The sequence below is a fragment of the Bactrocera dorsalis genome, chromosome 2 (genome assembly GCF_023373825.1).
Source record: "Bactrocera dorsalis isolate Fly_Bdor chromosome 2, ASM2337382v1, whole genome shotgun sequence".
In the NCBI taxonomy this organism is placed as follows: Eukaryota; Metazoa; Arthropoda; class Insecta; order Diptera; family Tephritidae; genus Bactrocera; species Bactrocera dorsalis.
This window is the reverse complement of record NC_064304.1, coordinates 52,973,656-52,986,721: the sequence shown is the minus strand read 5'-3', so window position 1 is coordinate 52,986,721 and position 13,066 is coordinate 52,973,656. Positions and strand designations below refer to the sequence as shown.

The 13,066-nt window shown below is 37.8% G+C and overlaps 1 protein-coding gene across 6 annotated transcripts in view; it reads left to right on the top strand.

Annotated features, from left to right (window-relative positions):
• LOC105225669 (protein sneaky) overlaps positions 1-12,491 on the top strand; it is a 392,025-nt gene extending 379,534 nt beyond the window's left edge. For 4 of the 6 annotated variants that reach the window (XM_049448023.1, XM_049448021.1, XM_049448014.1 and 1 more), the window contains one exon: positions 11,854-12,490. In XM_049448023.1, coding sequence (XP_049303980.1) covers positions 11,854-12,014 — 161 coding nt within the window. In that variant the 3' untranslated portion in view covers positions 12,015-12,490. Of the gene's footprint in view, positions 1-11,853 lie in introns of all 6 variants that reach the window. The other 2 variants (XM_049448019.1, XM_049448016.1) reach the window with 1 other exon arrangement.
• The last annotated feature ends 575 nt before the right edge of the window (positions 12,492-13,066 follow it).

Genomic DNA, 13,066 nt, shown 5'->3' with positions numbered 1-13,066 from the left:
ATGCCAAAGCTTAAAATGCCCCTAATTCATATCAAAAAAAGTTTACACACACCAATGACTATTTATATAAATCAAAAGTAATTACAATAGTTTTACCGGTTTTTGGCAAGAATTTTTTGCAAATATTGTCCCTAGACGTCGACGCATGCTCCCCACTCGATTTCTAGTATTATTTCAGGATATTTTCATCCACTAAGTCGATGATCCATTGTTTTGGCCTTATTTTGAAGAAATTCGATGTTTTCGAATACGGTTTTCCAAAAAGTTACAGATATTTTGAATAGAATTAATGATTGCGGCACGTACGGATTTATTTTTAATCCCTTAAAAACTATTCACGTAGAAGATAAGTTGTGTTTTTTGGGTCGGTATCCTGTTGGAAATTGATTTCGCTGCTATTAACAGCAGATTTAAGCATACTTAAAATTTACATTTAAATTACGACTAAACTAAATATTGGACCTATTGGTAGAAAAGCCAAAGTGGGAAATCAGTGTAACAATTTTAAAGAATTAAACAATTTGTATTACTTTTCGACCCTGCCGAATGGCTTTCGCTAGTAATGAAAAAAATAAACACAATCCTGAAGAATTGAGAACAGCGCGCCAGTTGTTTCTTCTTTTCGCTACGCGGCGCCAGTTGGAGATTCTAAGCGAAGCCAGGTCCTTCTCCACCTGGTCTTTTCAACGGAGTGGAATACTTTCAGAGCTGGAGTGTTTTTGTCCATTCGAACAACATGTACTAGCCCGCGTAGCCGCTATCTTTTAATTCGCTGAACTATGTCAATGTCGTCATATATCCCATACAGCTCATCGTTCCATCGAATGCGATATTCGCCGTGGCCAACGCGCAAAGAATCATAAATCTTTCGCTGAACCTTTTTCTCGGAAACTCTCAACATCGACTCATCAGTTGTTGTCACCGTCCAAGAGACATTGATGAAAGTATAAGAGAATTTAATAACGTAATAAATAATGATATTGGCAAAACCAAAAACCAGTTGGTTATAAAAAGATCACCAATAACACCGGTCAACACGATTTTTGGGTTTGACATCTACATGTTAAATTTTAGTTTCTCCTATGACAAAAATAAGGAAAAAATTGTTTTTTCCGGTTAAAGTTTGCTTTCGTAGAAATTAGAGCAATTTTTCGATTTTTAAACAGAAATACCTGATTTTTATATTTTTTTATAATTTCACTATAGAATATAATAAGAAAACTTTTTTTTAGATACAAGATTCGTTTTTATTCAAGATGTGTGATAAACAATAATATATAAATGTAAAATGACAAGAAAAGTCTAAAAGTGAATATTTTTTGTATTTCTTTTATACTCATATGAGCTCATCATTTCATCAACATAATTTTTACACTGACTTGATGCCATTTTTTAACTGAGTAATACACTAATTATGTTGTTACAGCTACATATAATAAACTGGTTAAAATTCACTACTGTGCCTCTTACAAATAATAATACTGTTTACTTTCGGGTTAATCAAAGTGCTGCCTTCTTTGATTTATGAAATAAATTAAAATATACTTATCGATGTAGATCAGCCCAAAGCAAACTTAAAGAACTAAAGATTAATATTTAAGTGTTTTTCAATGTCTAGAATCAGAATTCAAGCATGAGAACAGAAACCCCAAAAAAATATTTTTTCGGTTCACCGGTGTAATGAAATAGAGAAACTTGTAAAATAAGAAAGGCGAGCTAGACGTGAATGGCAGTTAAACCGCTCAACTTCAACTCTGCTTCAACTGAAATCTGCTGCTTAAAGTTAAAAAAGCGCTTAAACGCGAGGAAGAGCACAATACTGAAAATTATATAAAGAAACTGTGTCCGAATTCTAGCAAGGAAAACTCCCTTTGGAAAGTTTGGAAAGAACAAAAATCTTTCAAGCCACAAGTAGATTCCAACAGGCTTCTAAGACAGTTGAATGGCAATTGGGCACGTAGTGATGAGGATAAGGAAAATTGCTTTTCAAATCACTAGAAAAGGTATTTCAACCCAATTGCCCAAAGAACAACTTTAAGTTGCCAACCTTGCCCAATACCGCTAACGAGTCGCTTGTGTATATTAGGACTTCTACTTCAGAAATTACTACAATAATAAAAGAACTTAACCCAAAAAAGTCTCCAGGACATGATAATATTACGTCAAAAATGCTAATTGAGTTCCAAATATTGCCGTAGAAGTGCTCCCTTTGCTCTTCAATGCAGTTCTTAACCTCGGATACTATTCTAATTCATGGAAAAAGTCGCAGATTATTCTGATAGATAAACCTGGGGAAGACTTAACACATCCGTCTTCATAGAAACCAATCAGTCTTCTACCCTGTCTTTCTAAAACATTTGAGAAATTGTTACTATCAAAGATGACTCCTTTCCTCCACGAAAATAATAAAATACCAACGCACCAATTCGGGTTTCGTGAAAAAACATAACACGATAGAGCAAGTAAATATGTATACGTATAATACTAATGAAACAAGAAAAGCATTTGAGCACAGAGCTATACTTCTGGACATGGCTCAGGCGTTTGATAAGGTGTGGCATGAAGGCCTTTTGTATAAGATTAAAAACATTCTACCTTTAAAATTGTCTTAAACATTGGAGTCTTATTTAAAAAAAGAAAATTTGTGGTAAAAGTGGGATATTTCATATCTGATGAACGACAGATAACTGCTGGAGCCCAACACTATACATATACAGCAGATCTTCAACAGCTAACAATGTATTAAGTTCAACTTTTGCGGACGACACAGCTATAGTGAGCCGTAACAAATGCCTCATAATAGCATCAATAATATTAGCCCAGCACTTAAGGTCTGCTGAAGAATGGCTAGCCAACTGGCGCATAAATGTTATTGAACAAAAGTGTAAGCATGTTACTTTTTCGCTAAGTCCAAAAATTTGTCCGGCAGTAAAAATAAACAATATTTTTCTAATGCTTTGGTACACTTAACCGTGTCTACTTTTTAAACAGATTTAAGATTTTATAACTTATTGTTAGGCTTTTATAACAAAAAACAGATTCAATAAATAAAAAGATATTGAAACAAAAAAAAAAAACATTTATAGCAAGTGCTCTGCGCCCATGGCTACTCTACCATCGGAGATTTTACACAGTCGTATTAGTTTTGCAGTGATACCAAATTCAGACGTAGCATATACTTTTCGTGTTCTCAAAATCTGCTTTACAGTGGGCGAAGAGGTGGTGTGTGTCGATCCTTTTTAACGGATCATTTCCAAGATTTGACACATGGTGAATATCTGGTCGGTTTTTTTTTTTTATTTTCCAGGCCTAAAGCCACACTGAAAAGGTTCAATCACATACATATAGGCGATGTTGAGAGGTCTTATCCCACGATAATTGGTACCGATTGTGGGGTCTCTTTTTTTGTAGATTGGGCAGAACACACGTAAGTTCCAATCGTTTGCCATGCTTTCATCCGCTCAGTGGTCATCGATTGCGGAATAGGGTTCACCATCTCTTGGTATTATGCTTTCACTGTAAATGTAAGCTCCGGTCTTGAAACATTTTGTTAGCCGCCGCATCTTTTCGTAGAATTTTCGAGCATTACCCCTGTCAGCCTGCTTGTCAAGTTCTTCATACTCACGCATTTCGGCCTTTTTCTTTTTCTGTCGGCAAATGCGTCTCGCTTCCCTTTTCAACTCTCGGTATCTATCCCATCCCGGACATGTTGTGGTCGATACCTGTCGAGGTAGGCAGTCTTTTTTCTCTCCACTGTGACACGGAACTCCTCGTCGTACCAGCTGTTCAGAAAAGAAATGGTTTCGGTTGCAGTTACACGTAAGGAGTTTGAAATCCCGTCCCACAGTTCCCTTATACCGAGTTGTTGACGAGTGCTCTCAGTGAGCAGCAGTGCAAGTCGAGTTGAAAATCTGTTGTGATTGCAGCTTCTCGACATCGAACCTTCCTTCTGCTTGCTGCCGTGAGTTTTTTACTGCAAAGAGGTGGGTGCGAATCTTGGTTGCAACAAGATAGTGATCCGAGTCCATATTAGGATCTCGAAGCGTACGCACATCTAAAACACTGGAGACGTGTCTTCCATCTATCACAATCAAGATCGATCTGGTTGGTGGCTTTTCGATCCGGAAATAGCCAGGTCTCATCCGATGCTGTCTTCTTCCTTTCATTTGAAGTGTTTTTTTATGCGGCAGGTCCCAAACCCAGCGCACAACCCGGGGGAGGGAAGTTTTGCTTTCTCATTTAAGCTCGCCTTCAAACGGATGTTTTTTTGACTACTCAGAGGGTACTTGGTTTAAGACCTGAAGTCGAGTGGAGACTCTAACTCCATACAAAAATCAGAGTTTGGTTCCAAAGAAAAAAAATTTCAATAAAATGTTGGAATTTGTTTAGTAAAAATAGGTGGTTAATATAATTTTGTGTATTTATTTGTTGAGTCATAAGAACATACATATTATGAAATTTAATAGCATTTCAATTATTTAAACAAAAACGAAACAAAACAGAATAAAATAAAATTTCAATTCTGCGTAAAATATTTAAGTTAAAAGATTTAATAAATTAAAGCCAAAATAGAACGATAACTTTCTACGCCTCATCACTTAATTTGTTTCGAATATTTTATTCGTACTAGTTCAAAATCCACTATGAGATTCGGGCATCCTTTCGACGATTATTGGTTTGAAAAAATCGTGCATTGAAGTTTGTTTGCTCTTATTTCGCAAATCTTTATAAATTTCTTGATAGGGAGCTAAATTGTTTAGAAGATTTCGTAAATATTTCTGCTCTGTCACTTAAAGGGTCGTTCTCCAAAATGTATTCTTCCAACTGCTTTGCCATATTTAAAACTTTCTCTATGTTTTTTAGTTTTATTTTCAACATCAGATCGCCAGAGCTACCTCCAACTGATTCTTAATTTGTCATTGTCACTAATATCGGTATTCTGCTTGAGACGATGACTCTGTTAGTCAGGAGTCTCATTTTGGTATTCTGGCAGATACAGTACGAGTATAGTAGTATACTGTATAGGAGTATACTGTATCTGCCAGATTACCAAAATGAGACTACAGTATACTAGTATACTGTATACGAGTATACTGTATACGAGTATACTGTATCTGCCAGAATACCAAAATGAGACTCCTGACTAACAGAGTCACTAAATTAGGATCGTGACAATTAGAGACATGAGACAATCGTCTCAAGCAGAATACCCATATAAATCTGCTTCGTTTATTTCGTCGTTCGCAACTAATTCATGAATATCAGCCATTGATACTTTATCGAATCCGTCACCTTCACTATGTTCCTATATTCATCTTCTATTAATGTAAAAACAGTGCCCTGAACGTCTATTTCTGGTATTAGTGCTTTCCAGCAAGCTTTTAGTATTGAAGAATGAATTTCTTTAAGTACTCATCAACAATTACAACGGAATCAAAGTATGGACAGAATACAAAGAATTTTATTTGGACAAGAAAACCTTTTTCAAATTAAAGAAGTAAATATTTGAAAAAATGTTCGTAAAGTAGCGTTGTAAGAAAATGTCTGCATTTTAGGAACCGCGTTGGAGCGAAAACGCGTTATAGGAAACCGCGTTGAAGGAGGTTTACCTGTATTTCCATACAGAATTCATGCAAATGCGGTTTGCCGTCGGATATTTTTATATCTATGCGCAATCAACATATTTTCTCAACCAGGAAAATGGGTGGATATGTAATATACAAATACGTGTAGTTGTTAATATTATACCTATCAAGTAAAAATTTTCTCTATATTTCATTTATTTTTAATTACTATATAATCTAATATATTATTTAATTAACTATTTAAAAATACATACATAAATATATCTTCGGATTTATTTATTTTCAAGCACTGATGCGACGACAAAGCGCCTCAACATTGTGTTTTTGGTAGAAAATCCGAGCAGAACCGAAAAACACAAACGAACTAATTTCAATTGCTACCGCTTCCCTTGCCGTTGTAACAGCTTCGCTCATAAACTAGCGTAAATATGTATGTTTATTAGGGTGATTCAAACATTTTTTTTTTCGATTGGTACTCTGAAAAATAGGTTCCTAGACACCTCTAAGAAAGCCTCTCCAAATATGAGTTTTTAATTGTAACGGGAAGGTTCTCCTAAATACAGTTTTCTATTTTTTCTTATCATCAGATAGAAAATTTATATCTCGCTTCCAACTACTTGAAAAAATATCTTGTTCCTTAGATTTTGTAGGAAATTGAATACTCTACAAAAAAGGTCTCAAATGATTTTCTCGTAAACCCAACCGTTTAAAAGATATTAACAGTTAAAGTTTGCTTATTTTTGGGAAATTTTTTTATTTTTTATTAATTTTATAACTAAGTGAAAATAATGAATATGGAACCTATTTTTCCGAGTGCCAATCGAAAAAAAAAAATTTTTTTTTAATCACCCTAATGTTTATGTATGAGCTTATATGGGGCATGATATCAATGTCATCGGCATACACCAGCAGTTGTACACTCTTATAAAAGATTGTATCTGCTCGATTAAGTTCTGCAGCTCGAATTATTTTCTCCAGAAGCAGGTTGAAAAAGTCGCACGATAGGAAATCGCCTCGTTTGGTATCGAGCGGCTCGGAGAGGTCTTTCCCGATTCTGACGCAGCTTTTGGTATTGCTCAACGTCAGCTTACACAGCCGTATTAGTTTTGCGGGGATACCAAATTCAGACATCGCGGCATAAAGGCAGCTCCTTTTCGCGCTGTCGAAAGCAGCTTTGAAATTGACGAAGAGGTGGTGAGTGTCGATTCTCTTTCACGGGTCTTTTCCAAGATTTGGTGCATGGTGAATATCTGGTCGGTTGTTGATTTGCCAGGTCTAAAGCCACACTGATAAGGTCTAATCAGTTTGTTGGCGGTGGGCTTCAATCTTTCACACAATACGCTCGATAGAACCTTATATGCGATGTTAAGGAGGCTAATCCCACGGTAGTTGGTGCAGATTGTGGGGTCTCCTTTTTTATGGATTGGGCATAGCACACTTAAATTCCAATCGTTGGGCATGCTTTCGTCCCACCATATTTTGCAAAGGAGCTGATGCATGCTCCTTATCAGTTCCTCGCCGCCGTGTTTGAATAGCTAGGCCGGCAATCTGTCGGCCCCTGCCGCTTTGTTGTTCTTCAGGCGGGAAATTGCTGTTCGAACTTCTTCGTGGTCGGGTAATGGAACGTCTGCTCCATCTTCATCGATTCGGGAATCGGGTTCGCCTTCTCCCGGCGTTGTGCGTTCACTGTCATTCAGCAGGCTGGAAAAGTGTTCCCTCCATAATTTAAGTATGCTCTGGGCATCGGTGACTAGATCACCTTTGGCGGTTCTAAAAGAGTATGCTCCGGTCCTGAAACCTTCCGTAGGCTGCCGCATTTTTTCGTAGAATTTTCGAGCATTACCCCTGTCGGCCAGCTTATCAAGCTCTTCGTACTCACGCATTTCGGCCTCTTTCTTTTTCTGTCTGCAGATGCGTCTCGCTTCCCTCTTCAACTCTCGGTATCTCCGCTGCGACACGGCACTCCTCGTCGTACCAGCAGTTCGTTTGCATTTTCCGAAAACCAGTGGTTTCGGTTGCAGCTGTACGTAAGGAGTTTGAAATGCCGTCCCACAGTTCCCTTATACCGAATTGTTGACAAGTGCTTTCAGAGAGCAGGAGTGAAAGCCGAGTAGAAAATCGTTCGGTTGTCTGTTGTGATTGCAGCTTCTCGACGTCGAACCTTCCTTGTGTTTGTTGGCGTGCGTTTTTTGTTGCACAGAGGCGGGTGCGAATTTTGGCAGCAACAATATAGTGGTCCGAGTCGATGTTAGGACCTCGGAGCGCACGCACATCTAAAACACTGTAGACGTGTCTTCCGTCTATCACAACATGATCGATCTGGTTGGTGGTTTTTGAATCCGGAGACAGCCAGATAGCTTGATGGATTTTCTTATGCTGGAATCTAGTACTACAGATAACCATATTTCGGGCCCCGGCGAAGTCGATCAGTTTCAACCCATTTGGGCATGTTTCCTCGTGGAGGCTGAATTTACCGACCGTAGTGCCAAAAATATCTTCTTTGCCCACCCTGGCGTTAAAGTCGCCAAGCACGATTTTGACATCGTGGCGGGGGCATCTCTCATAAGTGCGCTCCAAGTACTCATAAAAGGCATCTTTGGTCACATCGTCTTTCTCTTCCGTCCTGGCGTGGGCGCAAGTCAGCGATATGTTGAAGAACCTCGCTTTGATGCGGATTGTGGCTAGACGTTCATTCACCGGAGTGAATGATAGTAATCGGTGACGGAGTCTCTCTCCCACCACGAATCCCACACCAAACTTGCGCTCCTTTATATGGCCACTGTAGTAAATGCCACAAGGACCTACTCGTATCTGTCCTTGTCCCGTCCATCGCATTTCTTGGACGGCGGTGATGTCAGCCTTTAATTTCACGAGGACATCAACCAGCTGAGCAGCGGCACCTTCCCAATTAAGGGACCGGACATTCCAGGTGCATGCCCTCAAATCATAGTCCTTAATTCGTTTGCCGTGGTCGTCATCAAAAGGGGGGTCTCTCATCCGAGGCTGTTGTTGCGTTTTCACTGGAGTGTTTTTTACGTGACGGGTCCCAAACCCAGCGCACAACCCTATGCAAGGGATGTTTCGCCTTCTCATTTTAACTCGCGTTCAAACAGATGTTCTTAGGCTTCCCACAGGATACTTGGTCAAAGACCGGAAGTCGTGAGCTGCTTGAGTCATATGTAAAAGAATCGTTTCTGGCCACTCCCAAGTGAATGGCGATCAGAGAACTTTCCTCACTTGCGTGAACTTCTACACATGACTCCATCCTCCATCCTCTCTAGAGACCAAAAACAAATCGCCAATAGTAATAGCGGGGGATTTTAACGCATGGTCTACTACTTAGGTAGCAGTATTAGTTTTGAGTCAAACAAATCTCACAATTTTAAACAATGGCACACAAAATACGTTTCAAAAGGGTAATAAAGGTTCTATAATAGACCTAATGTTTGCTAACGACACGCTTAGCAGACATAGTAAGTGGAAGCTGTCGGATATGTACACAAATAGCGACCATATGGCTATAATTGCTGAAGTTTCGTTCTCCCAAGAAAGAGAACTGTGTCAGATATGTACACAAATAGCGACCATATGGCTATAATTGCTGAAGTTTCGTTCTCCCAAGAAAGAGAACTGTGCCGGAGAAATACCGGGAAGCATTTAAATGTCAGAAGAAACTCCTGAAGTCAGCCATTATCCGTAGTAAGGGATCCTGTTTCGAAAAGTTCTGTGAAGAAGCGAACATAGACCCCTAGGGAACGGCATACAAAATTTGTATGTCGAAGTTCAAAAATAAGTCGCAGCAACCTAAGAACGCATCATTTATTAAAAACCTTGTCGAAGCGTTATTCCCCGCACATGCCTACATTTCCCATATTAAACGAAACGAAACTAAGAAGTTACCCCTATTAGTCGTAAAAGACGAACTATTGGCTATTGCGAAAAAAATAAAAAGACTGGAACAGATGGTATACCAAATTGAGCCCTTAAAGAAGCCTTTATTTGTTAATGTGTTTGTTGTGTGTATATTAGAAGAAATGTTCCCCGATCCGTGGAAGATGCAACGTCTGGTTCTACTCCCAAAACCAAAGAAGCCATCTGAAAGACCTTCATTATATCGACCTTTTTGCATATTCGACACGATTGGGGAAAGTGTACGAGGTATTGTAAGAAACCGCTTGGAGTTAGCAAACCAAAAAGCCGGCAGATTATCAGAGAAACAATGCGTCTTTATAAAAAGGAGGTTAACTATTGACGCACTAAGATACGTTGTTGATACTGCGAAATGTTCCAAAAGTAGGAAGGTAGGTGGTATAAAAAAACTGCACACTAATAAGCCTGATGTGAAGAATTCGTTCAAATCCGCAAAGTGGGCAAATATAATAAAATCTCTACGCGATATACACGCTCCTCATTATCTAATGCATATTATAATAAGTTACTTTCAAAGAGGAGATTACTCTTCAACACGGACGAGGGCACTCAGAGCTACACTTTTTCTAGTGGAGTGCCGCAAGGCTCGGTGTTAGGTCCGCTGCTATGGAACCTGATGTACGACGAGGTGTTAAGAATACCGCAATCAAAAAATGTGAAAACAGTCGCATATGCGGATGACCTCACAGTGGTAGCAGTAGCTAATCATCTGGATGACCTCCGGATGAAAAGCAATGACAGCATAAATGGTTTACGCCGTAGTTTGCTATCAAGAGTCTAGAGCTGGCTGAGCAGAAAACACAATTCATGCTCATAAGCTCGATGGAAAATTGAAGAAAAGATATCGCTCACCATAGGAGAATGTAAGATTACTTCACAACCTCAAGACTCAAATTCAAGAAACATTGGGAAAAAAGGACACGTAAAGCAAATAAAATCTATAACGTTTTATCTTTTATGATGGCGTATAAAGGCTGCGTACCGGCCGATGATGTTTAATAGCTAAGGTAATGTATCCAATATGGATACAGGGGCTAGACATAAAATCATATACATACTACACCAATCAACGCAGTGCATAAGCTGTCAGCAATATGCATGATAAGTGCTTTCCAAACCATATGACGCTGCTGAGTATAGCACCGATTGATATCCAGGGTGACGATTTCGCGCGAATATACAACTTACTAGATGCGCCTCACGCAGCAAAAAGAGAGGAGAGAATCAAAAGCATCACAATGTGGCAGTAGCGGTGGTAAACTTCATCCAAAGTACGCTGGATCCACAGACTGATATACAGTCGTGGATAGGTAGACATCATGGAGACCTGGATTTCCTCCTTACCCAAATACTCAGTGGGCATTTTTGCTTCAGAAGCTACCTATTCAAATATCACCATGAGTTTTGTCCATACTGACCGACGTGTACAAGGTGTATGGAAGACATGTTCTTATATTGCCCTCGGTCTTCAAGTATAAGGGGAAAACTGAAACCCACCTTGGAGGTAGTATCTGGGTGGAAAATTTGACTGCGCTTAGGTATGAGTTGAAGTGGCAGCTCTAATTATAACAAGACAGACATTTACAACAGTCCGTGCAATCCGTGAGTAGACTTAAATGGCTTCTTTTCGCCCATGAAGTCATATTTTGTCCAGTGGTCCCGTGGGAGAGACGAGATGGGAGTAGGTTAGGTTTAGTGGATTAAAGTCCCGCACTTCGGCTTTCGATGCTTTCTCCTACTAAAAAAAACATCTTAGAACTTAGTAAACGCAACTAGTAATAAGTACACACGTTTTGGTATAAATAGTACTAAGATCTGTGTAAGAAGTTAATCTTAAGTATATCAATAAATATTCTTCTATTCATTTTACTATGTTAAAATTAACTCGCGCGTGGAAGAGCGTGACGGATCTTAGCAAAGGGAGGTGGTTCCACCTCGTCATGCTGAGGTTAGCCAGAATTCTCCTGTGCCTTACTTACCGTAACCACATGATCGTTGCTAAAATTCAGTAAAAGAAATACCGATAACTTATTTCAGACCAACAAACAGGCTCTGATTCTCCCGGGTCTGTATCCCTGATCGTTTAACCAATATACGTATGTATGGTAGAACACCTAACGCAATAGTTTAATTGTAAGTTTATTAATATTTCCAAATTAAACCAGAAAAGAGGATTTTTATACTATATAAATAGTATTCCGATTATGAAAATGATTGAAAACCGCATTTTTATCTAGTTACAATCATCAAAGATATCTAACTTTTTTCCAAGTTTAAACTTTCAGGAACTACCTAATCTTTATTTCAATTTAAATAATACATATGTATTTATTTACAGATAACAATTTCATTATTTGCAAAAACCCCAAATGTCAAATGGGATATTGTTACGAGTGTTGGAGAGATCTTGGAGTATTGTGCATATCCTGCCAAACCTATATAAAAACAATCGAAATACTAGATTTTAATATATATTTTGAACTTGTTAATCCAATGTAAGTAGTATTTGAGGATCTAAATTTGTAGATGAAAATATGGTTTTTAATTCCATATTTTATAAAGAAATTGAAGTAAATAACAATAAAACTAAACGTTAACCATAATACATAATATAATATAATTTTATAATGAGTCCAAACCCGATAAGAAGTCTTTTACATACAATTTGTAATGAAGTATTAAGCAGAGTGGACCGAAAATTGTTCTCACACTAAATAGGCTGTAAGGTGATACTAACAGCTTCTAGATAACTTTACGATTTGTCTTATTTTTAATTATTACGGAACCATTCATTTCCTACACTAGGTGGCTGTCGCTTTTCCACTTATGCAGACGGGCTCTGGTACTTTAATTACTAGCATCAATCACAAACTTACTAACGGGTCGCATTAAAAAATACAAATTGCATATAAAATTGCGAATAATAAATATAAATGATTGTAAACAGTTATTGTTTAAAGCTTAAATACCCTTATAAAAAATTAAACCAAGTCAATAAAGAAATTTTTAATGGATAGTAGTAAATGAAAGAATAAAAAATATGGTAAGTACAGTATTCTTCCTTATAAATTGACCGCCAAGCTACTTCCTTTTAAACGAGAAATAAGCTATGCTCTATATATTGATTTAAAATTTACAGTTTTAGAATACTCAGATCCTTATACAAGTAGTATATTATAGTCGCAAAAACAATGGACGTTAAAAGCATATGTCAACCAGAAAATCGAAATCTAAGAAATTTTATATATACTATACATATACTATATAACTTATACACTAACCTATATATCCGGTGTAAGATTTATTAGAAACACCAAACTACGTAGTCATTATACAAACTCAGACGGATGATCGAAAATCCTGGGGGCTAGAGCAAGTTTTCGCCAATTGTATTCATTTTATGATACGAGTATACTGTATGCGTAATAAAATAAAAAGTTCGAAAATCTTTATATTACGTATATGAGGGCTTAAGGAAGTATTGACCCGATTCAAGACATTTCTGGTGCACAGAATTAGTATTGTCAGGAAAGGATTATGTCTGAATTACA